The sequence below is a fragment of the Eurytemora carolleeae genome, unplaced genomic scaffold (genome assembly GCF_000591075.1).
Source record: "Eurytemora carolleeae unplaced genomic scaffold, Eaff_2.0 scaffold130, whole genome shotgun sequence".
Lineage (NCBI taxonomy): Eukaryota > Metazoa > Arthropoda > Copepoda > Calanoida > Temoridae > Eurytemora > Eurytemora carolleeae.
The window spans coordinates 176,398-194,488 of NW_019397116.1; the positions used below are offsets into that span (position 1 = coordinate 176,398).

Genomic DNA, 18,091 nt, shown 5'->3' on the forward strand with positions numbered 1-18,091 from the left:
TTCAAATATGAATTTTGACAGTATTAAAAATATATTATTTCAATCCCCTATACCTTTCTTAAGTCCAAATCCCTTAAAAACACAATAAGCTACATTGCCTGATCCCATCACTTTTTAAGGGTATTAAACAACCTGTCTTTCTACAGGGAAACATTCCATGATACATTCTGATAAAAAAGGTGCACTCGCAAGCCGGTCAAAGCGATATTTTCTTAATGTCCCAGCTGCTACAGCAAATCTATATAATTTGCAGGATCACAAAATTAATATCAGCTAAATTGTGGACAAGAGTTCTTTATACAGGGTGTCCCACGAAACATGACAGTTGGTAATATACTTTTAAATGTCTTCTTCCATAATTTGTTAAGTTGTTTGATACCAAAGAGAATAATAAAAAAATATTATATGGCATTCATAAAATGGTAAATTTGATTTTAAAGTAAAACATAATTGAGTAAAAGAATTTTTTAACGAAATAAACTGCTAAAAGTCTTAATATGTAATACAGTATATGGAAGAAGACATTCAAAACTATTCACCAGCTGTCATGTTTCGTGGGACACCCTGTATATTCTTAAAGAATTGCTTGACGAAAGCGACCAACTCAAATTATTTAATGCTATTTCTTGACGAGAAAAATTTTATTTTAGTAAAAAATCAGTGAGCATAGTGCCATATTTCAAGCATTTTTTTCAAGAAGTTTTGTGATATTGAACGCAGAAAAAACGCCTTAAAACTGTAAGGGGTATTTTGTGATTATTATCTCTAAAGTTGTCTTCTTATTTCAAAGAACAAAGCCAACCGTCGTCGTCTTTGCTACTGTCAAATGTCGTGCAGGACAACCCTGTACAAAAGATCTTTTGGAAAAAATATCGCGAAATCTATTTTACAACAGACAACTGCGCCGTCTTTCATTTTCAAATTCCCCGACTATCCTGGGATTCTACACCAGGGGTGTTTAGGAATTAAAAAATATGTATTTTAAAATAAATTTAGAAAAATTCTAATTCTTTTTTAGAACCTTTTTATTTTTTGTTGGATTTGTAGGTATATTGTCCCCTGCAGAACTGCATGATGTTTTAAAAGTGCGCTGAATCCAGTTTACAGGCAGTCGATATAATGTTTTCAAGCCGCACAGTGCTCATAGGCAGGAGAATAACAAACATTTAGATTAAGAAAAAATGAGCTTTTTAAAAAGTTTTTACTACTTTTATTTCTTATGATTGCACAGATTGCTTTGATTTGAATACCCATAACGGATGAAACTTATTAGCGACTGTACAGTGTACAGTGTACATATTTCTTTCCGTTCTAACTCCTAAATACAGGGTGTCCCACAGGCATGCCAGTTGAGGGACAATATTTAATCTTTTATATGTATCTATTGAAAAAGTGTGTTATTAAAAAAAGGTTTGACTACTTTCTTGATTATTTTCTTGTGATTGCACAGATTGATTTAATTTGACACCCATAAAGGATGAAACTTATAAGAGACTGTACAGTGTACAGTGTACAGTGTACAGTGTACAGTGTACATATTATTTTCCGTTCTAATTCATAAATACAGGGTGTCCTACAGACAATATCTAGTCTTTTATATGTATATATTGAAAAAGTGTGTTATTAAAAAAGGTTTGATTGATAAGATTTCTGAAGATACAGTCTCATTAAATGTTTATTGGGTCACCCTGTATCTTGTTTGCTACAACTTGAAGTATATATACTCCTCTATATTGCCAGATGAATTTTTGTATTAAAAAGATGAGTTTTAAATAGAGAACTGAAGATCGTGGATTATTAGGAGAATCAGGTTTTCAGAAAAGTCTCATCCTTTGTGGGTAACCCTGTAGAGGGACAAAAATACACTTTTCTAATTCTGATGTACAAGATTTAAACTGGGAATTTTAGAGTCGTTATGTAACAAGTAAATTAAGGAGAGAGATTTTAATTAAATAAATTTTGAAAAAACTTGGAAAGGTATAGAGTCTTTGCTAGAACCCTAAATTTACTAATCTATATATCCTTGCAATCTGATGGTGTAAATCTTTGATATTTCAAATATATGTATTATGCATACTAGCAAGATCTAACATAATTTGTAGTTTGAAATATTTAAGGTCTTTGGGTTGAAATGATATGAGGGTTAGAGTTTGTGGCAACGAAGGTGTAAAATCTTTCCCTAGGATATTTAGAAAGATGAAAATTTCCTTGTATGATAATTGAAGGACTGTAATATGGTTTTGGTGAATTATATTGACGTAGTAAGTCTAGGGGTGTCAGAAATTATTTTTAACATATTTTTTGAAACGTCCTATAAGCCGGATAGAGTTTAATTTTTGATAAAACTTTTTATTCTGGATAATTGCAAATTTATTTTTAAAAACTTTCTTAAATTGGTATTTTTTTTCTAAATTCATTTAGTTAAGAGTTTAAGTCAAAATAAGTATTAATAAATAAGTGTTTAATCTATCTGAAAATCAGAGGGAAAAGCAATGCTTCCTAAATCTGAGCTCATTCAGTCATAATATGACTGGATAGTTAATATTTTCTCAAACGAGTGAGTAAGGCATCACATTTGATTGCTTGGTTGATTTTGAAGCTTTCAAATGTTGCTTTTAATGCTTTTAAATTATACTTTTGATGCTTTACAACACGGTCAAAGCATCCCAAGTGTTGAAATTGAAAGACATAAAATTATATAATTATAGATTTACAGGTCGTCGTTCAAGTTTCGTGTCCTCTGATAAATAAATGTTTGTTTACATCTCCCCCTTCCTTAGGAATACAACTAGGAGTCCTTCTTGTACAACTTGTACATGGAGAGGAAGATGATCCTTGTACACAATCATTTCAGGTACATATTCAATCTTTTAAAGGGACTGTAAGCGTAACTTCAAGTGACACTTTACGCAAAGATGGCAATTTCCGATTTACAACAATACCATTGAAATACTTGGACAATACCGTCTTTTTCTAGGCTTAAACGTGTTTAATTCTGATAATTATTATATTTTTTCCTTGCAGAAAGTCTCTTCTGTAGAGAAATCACAATAAAAAAATGATCAGATTTAAATTTATAAACATGAAATCTAATTCATGCGTGATCACACAAAGCTTTGAAGCGTTGTAATCGGGGCGTTGCCATCTTTGCATGAGGGTCACTTGAAATTACGCTTACACTCCCTTTAATAAAGTTATACTTTTTTAAATAAACCGGACCATGGACACTTTATCCAAATGGTGTCTTTATTCTTTCTTTTAATCAAGAAATATACACATGATTTGTATTTACATTAAAGAAATAAATCGATGTCAAATTACAAAGTCCTTAGCGAAAATTCGCAATGAAAACTCAATAGTTTATAATGTAGCCAGGTCCATGCAGAGCAGAAAAACATGTGGTAAAGTTTGATCTTAAATCCGGAAGTTGTATTCCGGCGGTGTACGGCGGTTGCAGAGGAAACGGAAATAGATTCTCAGGTAACAGATTATCTTTTAAGGCGCCAAAAAATTTAAATTGTTTCAACAATAATAAGTCCTGAATTTAGCCAGAATTTATATTTTTAAGGAGTCTAATATGTGGTAAATCTTTTAACTAAAATGTGTTTTTACAAAATGTTTGATAAAAATGTAATTATAAAACCAAAGAAATGTTCTAAATCACAACCGAACATTTGTGTAATTAACTTTAATACCATTTTTATTTCAAACTAATGAAATTGGGCGTAAGAACTAAATTTTAAATGTTTTTAGTTACTAATGTGTATCCAGACAAAGTTTCTTTTGTCTCACTTGAACGCAAATTCTAAAATAAAGGAGCTACGATGTCACAAAGTCGCACCATTAATGTCGCATGTATTTTGTCTAGTTTACTTTATAGTGTTTTTACCGTAACCTAGACTTAATAATATTTGATTTTCGTGGAAACAATAAATAAAACAAAATTTCACTAGAATTTATTTTTTAGATTTTATTTTGCAATATTGCCAGTAAACGCACGGTCGTTTCTTTGAGATTGTTTCAGATTACAGTAATGAGATGTTAATTTTTAATTGGAAATATTTCTGATTCAGCTCTGTTAAAACTTGTCTGTTAAGGTATAACTGAATGCGAAGAAACATGTAAAGCTCATTTAAAGGTAATTTGAATGTTATGAATAAAAAGAATTTATATATTATCAAAAATGAATTAATATATTCCACAGATTTGCATAAGATTGTGATCAGTGGCGTATTTAGGGGGGAAGCTATGGGGGCTAAGCCCCCCCTTTACCAGAGAAATATATGGATTTCAAGGGTTTTTCAGGCCCCAACGGGTGCTGAGCCCCCCCCAGAATGAAAAAAATTCCTGAACACGCCCCTGATTGTGATTAGTCCTTGATTCCAACATTTACAACACAAACGTTTTTAATCCTTTTTGGTTAATTTTTTTATATATATTTTATCTCAGGTTCCAAATTTGGCATACGGGCATAAAAATGCAAAAGTTTTCAAAATTCTTAATTACAAATATTTGTTTTTCTATGCCAAATTTTGACCCTGAGAGAAATATATGCCAGAAACGAACCTATACGAAGCAAAACCGTGCTGAAACGAAACTTTTTGGTTCTTTTTCCAATTTTCAAGATAAAATTATTGAAAAGTTTAATGAAAGCAAACTTTAACCAAACTTATAAAACGATATACCGAAGTTATAAAACGATATACCGAACTTATAAAACGATATTCAGCACTATTCTGACANGCAAGTTAGGGGCCAGAAAGGGGTTTTATGTTTCCGGAATGATTTGCAAATTTGAAAACAAACTGAATTTTCATTAAAATTATAGAAATAGTTTGAATTTAAATGAAAATGAATATAGAAAAAACTTTGATTGAAATTTGAATTAATCGCTAACTTTTGCTTCCTAAAGCGACAGATACACAGGAACACCACGAAACATGACAGTTGAGATTTAGTTTTGAATGTCTTCTACCATAAGCTGCATAAGATATAAAGGAATTTTTGCAGTTTATTTTGATAACAAAATCTTAAACTTAAATTAATTTTACTTTGAAATAAATTTTACTAAAATATGACTGCAATAAAATTATTTTTATTCTTCTTTGGTATCAAACAACTTATTAATATTATTATTATGTAAGAAGACATTTTAAACCATTCACCAACTGTCATGTTTCGGGGACACCCTGCAGCTTTACTTTTTTCATATAATGCCATTGCCAAAGAAAGGGCACCGGCCACCATTTTTAGAAAAACTTATTTTCTGTGGGAATCCTATTTAACTTTAAGTCTTTGCAAAATATAAGAGAGGGTTTGGATTGATTGGGACCCTCTTACGGTAAACTAAAGTTTTGATTAAAAGTCCAAAGAGCCTTAAAATTTTGAACCTATTTTCGCACGTTAACTGTAGATGTTTGAGTATTTTTGTCAATTTATTACTTTTTGTTGGGCTATGTACGTTAAATGTTTATGCTTAACAGGTCTTTGGCGGATTTTGAGATAATTTATATAAATTTTTTATATTTATCATTAAATATTCAGGTTAAGTTTGAAGTTAAGAATTCTGAGATATGTTCTCTTCCCCCCTTGATAGGGGACAAAACCTGTCTTGGCATCTTTCCAAGGTACTGCTCTCTAATTTATGTACCATACAATGGGAATCATAAAATTGTGGATTACGTAGATGACATTTAACCCAGCTTCTGTGTAATTCATTTTGTTCTAAAGCAAATAGTTTTATTAGTAACTTAGTAATTATTTAGAGAAATGGGTACACTGCACAATTGCCAATAATTGTTATGTGTAACAGACGTCTTCCTATCTAACTATTTACTGAATACTCATCCTTAATTGTCTGTAAATAAACTCTAATATAGACTTGAAGAGAAACTAGTATTAAAAAGCCAAGATTGAATGGAATAACGAAGCATGAAATTGTTTCTAATACTGCTCCTCAAATAAAATTCTGAACCACATATGATTGTTCACTAAACTTTAATTGTGCTATTTGCCAACGAGGACACATTTGCAATTAATCAATTTATTTAATCAAAATAGTTTGAAATAGAGAAAATATAAAAGCAGGGCTATAATCCATGAGGAGAACGTTTTAAGTATTTTTTACGCATACAAAGTTTGATAAATGTTTATTCCTCCCCCACAAAAAAAAAACTTTTTCACAATTTCATTAAAAAATTCCCCTAAAAGCTTGATTTTGATCATTTAATTTTTGCTTATGTAAAACTTCAGGTTCACTTACAACAGTGAGGTTGGAAGGTGTGAGAGCTATCTCTACGGTGGTTGCAGTGGCTCCCAGAACCTCTATATTACACAGGATGAGTGTATCAAGACCTGCATCAATACAGATACTACAGAATCACCAAGTTGGTCCAGGTAAAACCCAGAAAACTCCTGAGTCTCTTTATAAGGAGTCTGTCAATAAAAGAAAAAATATATATTTCTGACATGCACACAATTACAACTTCATACATACTAACGGCGAATATGGCAGTTAATAATTTGTATTGCATTGGCCGCTAGATGGAACCAAATTGGATTCATTGTTTAAGTTGTCTTTTTGGGATACCTTCTATTCTAAATACCTTTGTAAACTCCTGTTTACTTGAACTATATTTACAACCTCCGGGCAACCAGGGACCGGAGATAATGAAGTGTAGATAAGTAGCCGAGCTACTTTTCTAGAACTGACAGGATCAAATCCTGAAACACAGATTCAAATCCTGAAACACAGATTCAAATCCTGAAACACAGATTCAAATCCTGAAACACAGATTCAAAGTTCTAGAAAAAGATACGTGGTCGAAACGCTTCAATGTAGTTCAATGACTTCTTGCAATTCATTAAATTCCGTCTTAGAGGAATTGAAAGCTTCTATGTACAATATTAAGCCAGACATGATAATCCTAATGTGAAGAGAACCAATGTACACAATTCAATTGCAAATTATATTAAGGATTCAAAAATCATATGATATCTGAGATCCTTTTTTAAGGTGTAAAACAACTTTTTTCTTGTGTAGAAAAGAATTAAAGAAAAGAATGGATTCAATGTATTATTAAATTCATTTTTTCTATACTTCTTTTTATTTGTCATAATCTTTTTATTTTTCGGAAGCAGGGATCTTTTAGATTTTTTAAATTCTTTAATATTTTAATAATGAAGAGGTGCTGGAGAAGATGCTGCCGAGGATCCAACATCTATCCTGTTTCCAACAGCTGGAGAGGAAAATGAAAACAAGGATGAAAATATCTGCTCCCAGCCTCCAATTTTACCAGGACCAATGGGTTGCTTGGCGCTGGTCCCAAAGTGGACATTTAGCACAAGGTAGTTTTAGAATGCAGAATCCTTATTTTCAAAAAAAATTTGACATGATAAAATTCATATTGAATTCTGAAACAAAGTTCTTGAGTCGTTGCCTCACACCCAAATTATCTTATCTCCATATATTTTCAACTTTGAAATTTTTTAGTTTGAATTATCTAGAGATTGGGCTGGAATAATTGCTTTCCAAGTTCTGGGTCAAGTTGTAACTACTGATGGGAATCGTTTTGAGCCAGTTTTTAAATATTTTAGACTTTTAGGAGACTCCACTAAAATATGAGATATGAATCCTGTTTCAAAATTGCAAGTTTGCTTTTATTACATTATGCAATATTTTTATTCGGACCAAAGATATTCACCAAAATGATTTTAAGAAACTATCAGAAAATCGTTTTTCGTTTTTAACCCATTTTGTTTATAACCCATTCCAGAGCCTAGGATTCACAGTTTTCTACATTTTAAACTTTATTATTGAAATAAAGATTTCTTCAATTTTTTTTGTAATTCATTAAATGTTCATTTAAATAAAAAAGTTTAAAATGTATATTCTTCTAGTGATGGAAAGTGTGTACAGTATATCTATGGTGGATGCCGCGGGACTAAGAATTTGTTTGATACTGAATCTGAATGCCGCGCTGCCTGTTCTGGTTTGTCGTCTTCTACTTAAAAAAATATTTAAAGGGACTGTAAGCGTGTATTCAAGTGACCCTCCATGCAAAGATGGCAAAGCCTGATTTACAACGTGTATCTTTAAAAGCTTTGTCATGTAATTGTGCAGATTGGTGTTTTGCAAAAGTTGCTTGACCACTTCTCAATAAATAACAATAAAGAAATCCACAGATTATAAACACTTTTTCAATCAGAAAAACGACAAATTATTGACCAAAGAAAGGTTTCAAGGGTACCGTTGAAAATCGGGCTTTGCCATGTTTGCATCTAAGGTCACTTGAAATTACGCTTTCAGTCCCTTTAATCATTTTTATTGAACTTAATTATAAATACTAATTTTTCTGAACTTTCGGAAATAATGTTTTCTTGTTTAGGTGGAGAATTAAAGGGAAGAACCGCAGAAGTTTGCCAGTTGCCAATTAAAGCAGGTATTTAAATTAAATTTATTCCTTATCGTCACCAAATAATTTCAATAAACCATAATAGTACAATTTTCAAAACTTTATTTAACCTTTAAATTGTCATATTACAAGAGTTTTAGGAAGTCTTCACAGTTTCATTCTTTGTGAATAACCCTGTATATGAAAATATGATTAAAAACAAAAGAGTAAAAATCATTAAAGTGGAACAGAAGCTGTTTAATTTGATTTTTTATAGAAGAAAGAAAACAAAAACTTGTTGAAAAGTGCTTGACATAGATAATAGATTATAGTAGATAATAGATTATAGTAGATAATAGATTATAATAGATAATAGATTATAGTAGATAACAGATTATAGTAGATAATAGATTATAGTAGATAATAGATTATATTAGATAATAGATTATAGTAGATAATAGATTATAATAGATAATAGATTATAATAGATAATAGATTATAGTAGATAATAGATTATAATAGATAATAGATTATAGTAGATAATAGATTATAGTAGATAATAGATTATAATAATAATCATCCACGTATCTAAGGTTGCATTGAGCATATATTAAATCTGAGAAAATGATGTCATAGGTTTAGTTTTTCCTACAATAAAACAAATTGTTCTTATTTTTCTTGTATTTTTTTGGTTAATCTATTCTGAGGAGATTTTTGCATAGTTTCAGTAAAAGTGCTTACTTTTAAAAACATCCAATAACTTTTTGAGGAGCTTCATAAAAATCCTGAAAATTATTTTAAAAAATTTGAATAAAAAATGTTTAAATGATTATTTAAGGCCCCTGCAGAGGAATGAAATCATCTTTTGGATTTAATTCCTTCACTGGACGTTGTGAAGCTTTTGTTTACGGAGGTGAGTGCTTATTTTTGAAAGTCCGTTTATTAAAGGGACTGTATGCGTAATTTCAAGTGACCCTCCATGAAAAGATGGCAATATAATGAAAAGCTTTGTCTGATCAAGTATGAACTATGAAGTATGTTTTTGGTTCTTTTAACTGTTTTTTTATATATATGCGGTTTCTCTGTGAAAGTGATTTGTACATAGCTTGGATAAATTTTCGAAAATAGACACTTATCAAGTTAGAAAAACAACCATATCTTCAATATTTTTGAACAGATTGTAAATCAGTGCACTAAAGGTCTCTTGAAATTACACTTACAGTCCCTTTTACAATAATGTTTTCTGTATATTACAGTAACTCAGTCATCGTAAACTTTAATTAACATTTTTTCCGTAAATTTTTTGAAAGCAACAATCATTAAAAGCAAATTAAGAAGAAAGAGAATAGCTAATTAAAAGCTTGACTTGTTAATGCTTGGCTTCTCTACATGGCTTATATAATAAATCCTGTAGGTTGTCAGGGGAATGAAAACCGGTTTGGAAATATGGAGGAATGCGTGAACACATGTGGGGGAGAAACCCCCTTGGATAACACAGGAAAAAACTATTTTAAAAAACAATTATTTTTTTCTAAGAATTTGTTGTCAAAGCAAGTTGAAATATTTTACTAAGTGCAAAGTCTATCTTTTTGCTAATCACATTGAGAATTACAAAATCAATTTAAAAACTAGTTTTTTTTAACTTAGATTGTAGTTCTACAACATGTGATATTAGAGAGGCCACACTACAAAAGTCCAAGGTCGAAAATCTTGAAAATACTTGAATAAATAATAATATATCAAATAATTTATTAAATATCTGCAGAATTCTTTAGATTTGACAATTTTTAATATTTTTAAAAATTTTCTCTACACAATTTATCTAAACTTACAGTGAAACCCTTAATAACGAATACATCGGAAGATTTTATCAAATGTCGTCTTGACACTTTTTCAATGAGTTTTATACTATATTACGTAAATTTCAGTATTTGCAAAAATAAATAAATAGCCATGAATATGTGGGAACAGTTTTAAAGAGTTCCATATAATCATTTAATTAAAAAACTAAAAATCTGCAACATTCCATTATCAGAAAGTGAAGAATACGACATTTGATCAATTCTTTCGATGTATTCCTTATTAAGGGTTTCACTGTAGAATAATACATACCTTTAAATGTATCTCAAATTCTTTGAAAAATTGTAATGTTTTTTTAACAGAAAACTTTAAAGAAAGGAAATACATTTTTGCCACAAACTCGATTTTTAAAATTCCTATATCTTTGCAATCTGACGTCGAAACCTTCTTTAAATTATGTAACACCAAATAGTCTAAGTTTGAAATATAAAAATATTACACAATCAGGTTGCAAAGACAAAGGGATTAGAAAATTTGAGTTTGTGGCAATAACTCAGTTCCTTTTCCCTTTAAAGACCTCTAGATTTTAACAAATCAACTGAACTACATTAAAGGAGAAATGTTTAGCAATTACAGTTCTGGAAAAGTTTCTCAAGGACCTGAGAAGGCTCAAATCTTGAAACACTTATTAAAATTTCCACCTGAACCAACCATGTTTGAACCGCGTTTCTTTGCATTTGGTTTAATGAAGAGCAAGTAGTAGTTGAACCACGTACCGCAGGTTAAATTCTAGTTCTTTTTTGAGCCTGGTCAGTGGTCAAGAAAAAAGAAAGTGGTTTAATTTAAACCAAGTGGTTCAAACACTTTTGCTTTTTATTAAATCTAGTCCCAGTAAAGATATAACTTTTCGAATGTTGAGTGTGGATAAAAATACTTAAAAGAAATATACAGTACACAGTGATATCCAGAAAGCAGTGGAATAGGAAGACGACATTATGGCAAGGCATTTGATGTTGTTACAAAGCAAATAGTTATTAAATGAAATGGGTCTCAATTTGCACTGCTCAATAGCTGTGTCTCATGTTCTCGTAATATTGAAATTCATAACTTGAGTCTAAAATTCGTCTTCCTACAGTGATAATAAAAAAACTCTGAAATGGGAAGACGACTGTCGGAATCAAGTTATCACTTTATATAGTCCAATGAGCATGAGACACAGAAATTGTGCAGTGTAAACAGACCCATTTCACTAAATTAGCGATTTAAAGGTCTAGTAAAACGATTTCCATTGTATCGACATCAAATACAGTTAAGTATTGCTATAATGTCGTCTTCCTATTCCATTGTTTTCTGGTTATCACTGTAAGTGGCAACTCAAATATATTTCCAATTAAAAGAATAAATGTTCAGGGCTGTATACCCATCACTAAAGCTGGAGAATGTTGTCCTTCTTCCTGGGATTGCTCTTCATGGGAGAATAGGTAGAGTAAATGGTTTAAAGGGACTGTAAGCGTAATGTAAAATGACCCTCCTTGAAAAAATGGCAATGCCCGATTCAGAAAGGTACCCTTGAAACCTTTATTTGATCAATAATGTGGAAGATATTTTCGTCTGATAGGTGTAAAGGGTTTTCCTGCAGTAGAAATGCGCAAATGTATAGAAACCACAATAATAATCAGCAATGAAATAATCAGCTATGATAAACATGGATATATAATTCAAACTTAATCAGACAAAGCTGTTCAGGGTATTGTTGTGAATCGGGCACTGCCATCTCTTTGCATGTAGGGTTAATGGAAATTACGCTTATAATTCCTTAGAAATGGATTAATTTCAGTTATTAATTGTTTGTTACTAGCTTTCATTGGTATATTTCAGGTTGAACAACTTGTATAAATGCTTTCATTGGTATATTTCAGGCTGAACAACTTGTATAAATGCTTTCATTGGTATATTTCAGGCTGAACAACTTGTATAAATGCCTTCATTGGTATATTTCAGGCTGAAAAACTTGGATAGATGCTTTCATTGTTATCTTTCAGGCTGAACAACTTGGATAAATGCTTTCATTGGTATATTTCAGGCTGAACAACTTGGATAAATGCTTTTATTGGTATATTTTAGGCTGAACAACTTGGATAAATGCTTTCATTGGTATATTTCAGGCTGAACAACTTGGATTATGCTTTTATTGGTATATTTTAGGCTGGACAACTTGGATAAATGCTTTCATTGGTATATTTCAGGCTGAAAAACTTGGATAGATGCTTTCATTGTTATATTTCAGGCTGAACAACTTGGATAAATGCTTTGCTGTCAGTCCTGCATTTCCCTCTGGGAAGTTCTACAATGTTGGAGACAAAATTGATATGTCTGTTGAGGACGGATGCAGGGTTGGATGCTTCTGCGATCAGAAGAATGAGAATGAGGCAATGGTGATCTGTGCATCTGTAGACTGCTTTGATCCAAGACAAACTCAATTTGATAGGTGAATATTGTTGAAATATTTGATAGGTGAATATTGTTGAAATATTTTTTCTTGCATTTGTTTTTATTTGCAATAATTGTCTTTTGGTAAAACAAAAGTGTCAAAAGTATCAAAATTTTTTGTTAAGAAAGTTGAAGTGAAGGTAATGTTGTTTAGAACGATTCTACCGCTATTTCAGAGATTTACACACATAGCCCTCTGTACTCAATAAACGGTTAAAGGGTAAAGTCGAAAATCTGGCATTGTCATCTTTGCATGGAGGTTCACTTAAAATAAAATTTACAGTTCCTTTAAGTGCTTAATTCATTAAATTAGCAAACATTCCAACATCTTTTTTTACTTTCAAGATATTTAATCATTTTGGGTTATAAATTGGTTAGGTTATAAGTCTCTTTAGTGATAGAATTACTTAATATCATATTTGTTTCCAATATTTATCATTGTCCTTTTCATTGTCCTTTTCATTGTCCTTCTCATTGTCCTTCTCAATGTCCTTTTCATTGTCCTTCTCATTGTCCTTCTCATTGTCCTTCTCATTGTCCTTCTCATTGTCCTTCTCATTGTGCTTCTCATTGTCCTCTTCATTGTCTTTTTCATTGTCCTCTGCATTGTCCTCTTCATGGTCTTTTTCATTGTCCTCTGCAGTGTCCTCTTCATTGTCTTTTTCGTTGTCCTCTGCATTTTCCTCTTCATTGTCTTTTTCATTGTCCTCTGCATTGTTCTCTTCATTGTCTTTTTCATTGTCCTCTGCAGTGTCCTCTTCATTGTCTTTTTCATTGTCCTCTGCATTGTCCTCTTCATTGTCTTTTTCATTGTCCTCTTCATTGTCTTTTTCCTTGTCCTCTGCATTGTCGTCTGTATTGTCCTCTACTGTAATCCAATTATTCTTTATTTAAGATGTGTCCCCCAATACAAGAGTGTACATTCCTGCTGTGCTGATGAGTTTATATGTGATGATGAAGTAGACGGGTTGGGAGAATGTGAAGTGGATGGTAAAATATACAAACATGGAGAGAAAATGTATCCACACAAGGTAAATTACAAGATCAGGCTTTTAGGGCGCTTCGCACCCATCTTCCATTTAAGATTTCAGTTGTGGCTCTATCTCTTTGTACAATATAAAACAATACCAAACAAAACAGTTTGCGGAGCTAATATTATTTTTACGTGGATTTTCAAAATCTTTTAATTATAAGCATCCATAAACTTTCTCTGTGTCACGTGAGTTGCCTCAACAACTTTAAGCTTGATCGGTTCAGCCGCTTTTACGTTTATTAGATACCAACAAACAGACAGACAATAAAGTATATATATAGGGTAAGAGAAAATGTATCCCTACAAGATAAACTAGTTTCACCAAACATTTGCAAACCGCTTTCAAACCTTTAAAAAATATTTATTTTGGGTCTTTATAATGTGCATTAGATAAAAAACCCAACAAAAAAATTGAAAGAAAAAGAATATCTTCAACATTTTTTTTTTGATAGGACCCTTGTCTTGTCTGCTTATGCCAGGCAGGTTGGGACGGATCTCTGAGTTCTCCTCAGTGCTCTCATGCAGACTGTGGTCTCTCCCAGTCCCCAGAGCTATTGAAGGGTTGCCAGCCTATTTACAGGTACTTGATTTATCTTCCAGCAAAATTTTTTGGAAATATATTATCCTTTTTCATTTAAAGGGATTGTAAGGATAATTTCAAGTGACTCTCTATGGAAAGATAGTATTGTACGATTCACAGTAGTACCCTTTAACCCTTTGTCTTATCAAGTATGAATTAGATATCAATGTTATAACTTTAAACACTAATTATCTTCAATTGTTGTTTCTCTAAAGAATTAAATACGTTTAAACCAAGATAACAACAATTTCTTCCACATTTTTGATCAACAAAATTAAAGGTTTTAATGGTACCATTGTGAATCGGGCATTGCCATCTTAGCATGGAGGGTCACTTGAACCTTGGAAATGGAGGAGCTTCCAAATTTTTACATTTTTAAAGTTTTAACACAAGTATATTGTTGAAGGGATGATGTTTGCTGCCCTGTAGACTGGGTTTAATTGTTGAAGGGATGATCTTTGCTGTCCTGTAAACTGGGTTTAACACTAGAATATTGTTGAAGGGATGATGTTTGCTGCCCTGTAGACTGGGTTTAACACTAGAATATTGTTGAAGGGATGATGTTTGCTGCCCTGTAAACTGGGTTTAATACTAGAATATTGTTGAAGGGATGATGTTTGCTGCCCTGTAGACTGGGTTTATCACAAGTATATTGTTGAAGGGATGATGTTTGCTGCCCTGTAGACTAGGTTTAACACAAGTATATTGTTGAAGGGATGATGTTTGCTGCCCTGTAGACTAGGTTTAACACAAGTATATTGTTGATGGGATGATGTTTGCTGCCCTGTAAACTGGGTTTAACACTAGAATATAGTTGAAGGGATGATGTTTGCTGCCCTGTAGACTGGGTTTAACACAAGTATATTGTTGAAGGGATGATGTTTGCTGCCCTGTAGACTGGGTTTAACACTAGAATATTGTTGAAGGGATGATATTTGCTGCCCTGTAGACTAGGTTTAATACTAGCATATTGTTGAAGGGATGATGTTTGCTGCCCTGTAGACTGGGTTTAACATAAGTATATTGTTGAAGGGATGATGTTTGCTGCCCTGTAGACTGGGTTTAATACTAGAATATTGTTGAAGGGATGATCTTTGCTGTCCTGTAAACTGGGTTTAACACTAGAATATTGTTGAAGGCATGATGTTTGCTGCCCTGTAAACTGGGTTTAATACTAGAATATTGTTGAAGGGATGATGTTTGCTGCCCTGTAGACTGGGTTTAACACTAGAGAATATTGTTGAAGGGATGATGTTTGCTGCCCTGTAGACTGGGTTTAACACTAGAGAATATTGTTGAAGGGATGATGTTTGCTGCCCTGTAAACTGGGTTTAACACTAGAATATTGTTGAAGGGATGATGTTTTGCTGCCCTGTAAACTGGGTTTGATACTAGAATATTGTTGAAGGGATGAGGTTTGCTGCCCTGTAAACTGGGTTTAACACTAGAATATTGTTGAAGGGATGATGTTTGCTGCCCTGTAGACTGGGTTTGTCCTGCTGAAAACAATATTGAAACCCCCAGTGAGAAACTAGTGGCATCAGAGTCAGCACTCAAACCAAAGGACAGGCAAGTTCAACAAATATTTTCTAAAATAAAAAAAATATTTATTATTTTATTATTATTTAATTAATTGAATAAATTCCTCTTTGATATCCCATGGTGATTATTGGATATTGTGATCAAATGTTTAAGATTAACTATACTCCACACAACAGTTTTGAACTCTGAGTCCGGGATTTAAAAGCTAGAACTCGAATCTTAATTCCTTAGACCCGGATTTAGGCTCAATCTTAGACCCAACTTATGAATCAACTGACGACAGCTGGTGTCACGTGATCGACGGCTCTTAGACTCGACTTAAGGAGTTATGCACAATGAAATTAAAACCAACCTTGGTTGGTTTAAGTTGAAAACTAGCCTAAATACTGAGCTTATTCCGATGAAATCCCTCGAATCCCCCAATTCCAACCATGAAAATCCGCCAAATAAAATATTAAACTCTGTTGAAAATTAAATCCGAAAGCTCCATAGCTTTAAATTATTCTCAATGACAGCTTAGACCGGAGTCTTATTTTCCCACCTTTATAAAATGGCGGGCTCTGATGAAACAACTTCCTGTTTAGATGTCTGCTTCCTGGAGACAGTGGAGAATGTTCTGATCTTAGCTTCCGGTACTATTTTGACAAGGATTCTCAACGATGTGTTCAGTTTGAGGGATGTCCTGGAGAATACAACAACTTTGATTCTAGTGAAGATTGTAACACAGGGAACAAGATTTTTATTTCTGTCAAGCTAAATAATTTCATTCAAACTTTTATTTAATATGATTTCCAACAGAACCTATTCTAAAAGGGACTGTAAGCGTAATTTCAAGTGACCCTTGCATGCTAAGATGTAAATTCCCGATTTACAATGGTACACTTGAAACTTTAAAGGGAGTGTTCGCTAAAAATGAAAGGGGATATAGGCTTAATGCGATTAAAAAGTGCTTTTGATCGCTACTAATCTTACTTCTATCTGTTGCGTCTATAAAGAGAAAATTGTTAAAAACGACTAATACCGAAGAACGTAGTGTCCATACAAATTCAGAAAGATGCAACATTCAACTCGGATCGTAAACAAATCAATTTAATTCCAAACAAATCATTCAGATATTACAAACAGTAGTCATCGATTATTTTTCGACGCATTCGTAAATAGTTGATATTTCATAATATTTTGTATTTTTCATGATCTGAGAGTTACTTTTGAAAACATTTATTCCTATTTTCGAGGATTTTTGATAATGAAGACGACATTTTCATATTTTCCAGGAATGTTCGAGAATCGAGCGCCAGCGAAAATTATTTAAAAAAAAAATCAAAAATATTATGAAATATTAACTATATACAAATTCGTCGAAAAATAATCGATGACTATTGTATTGATATATACGACTGTACCAAAAAACCTGGTTTTCTTCAAATTAAAAATCTTGATTGTGTGTTAATAGTTTGCAGAGACTTGGTAGTTGGTGATGCTAGAATTTTGCCTGGACAGGTATATAAATATATATAAATATGTCTAAATACATCTAAATATATCTTAATCTATATATTGTTGAAGGGATGATGTTTGCTGCCCTGTAGACTGGGTTTAATACTAGAATATTGTTGAAGGGATGATGTNTTTATTCTGTATTTAGTTGGCTGTTCAAGCTGCAAAGAAGCTCGTTGGAATATCTTCTGTAGTTGGAGAAGAATGTGCACATGTAAAGCTACTTGAGGTAAAACAAAATAGTAGCGCTGCTTCACTTCAAAATAAATATTATTTTTACACATTTAGAACTCTAAGAGTTTATGAATATCCAATTTGTTTAGGTTGTGAATGTTAAGAAACAAGTAGTGGCTGGAACTAATTTTATCCTTACCCTGAAAATGATCACCAAGACCGGACCAGATTGTCAAGATGAGGAGATTAAAATTTGCTCAAACATATATGCCTACAAACCTCTACCATACGCCTGTGATTCAGATGATCATTGCATTGAAATTATAAGGTAACACATTTATTTTAAAAACTGTCATGCCAAATTATCAAATGTCTAAATTATTAGATCTGGAGACATAAACTGCCATGGTGAACACTCTATTGAGATTCCAATAGATATTGTTCCAATGGATCTAGGGGAAGGAAGAAATATGTTAACCATCACAGAGCTGAATATTGAGGAATATGGTAAGTTATCATCAAAATTCCATTATGTTTATTTTTACGAGGAAACTTGAGGTTTATGTGTAGACTTAAAGGAAG

At 32.2% G+C, this 18,091-nt stretch overlaps 1 protein-coding gene and 1 long non-coding RNA gene across 2 annotated transcripts; both read left to right on the forward strand.

The window, feature by feature from the left end:
- The first annotated feature begins 1,051 nt into the window (after window positions 1–1,051).
- LOC111712020 (papilin) lies at window positions 1,052–17,356 on the forward strand. The gene is made up of 19 exons (XM_023486527.1): window positions 1,052–1,147; window positions 2,781–2,854; window positions 3,372–3,480; window positions 4,098–4,138; window positions 5,545–5,627; window positions 6,253–6,396; window positions 7,186–7,347; window positions 7,900–7,991; window positions 8,388–8,441; window positions 9,232–9,306; window positions 9,808–9,891; window positions 10,041–10,093; window positions 11,604–11,674; window positions 12,481–12,681; window positions 13,579–13,714; window positions 14,169–14,296; window positions 15,758–15,865; window positions 16,423–16,565; window positions 17,292–17,356. The coding sequence occupies exons 1-19, from the start codon at window positions 1,120–1,122 to the stop codon at window positions 17,354–17,356; spliced, it is 1,851 nt and encodes a 616-aa protein (XP_023342295.1). The 5' UTR covers window positions 1,052–1,119.
- Window positions 17,357–17,476: 120 nt separating this feature from the next.
- Window positions 17,477–18,009, forward strand: LOC111712004 (uncharacterized). Its single transcript, XR_002767364.1, has 3 exons — window positions 17,477–17,564; window positions 17,659–17,837; window positions 17,895–18,009. It is a non-coding gene; the product is annotated as an uncharacterized LOC111712004 (long non-coding RNA).
- The last annotated feature ends 82 nt before the right edge of the window (window positions 18,010–18,091 follow it).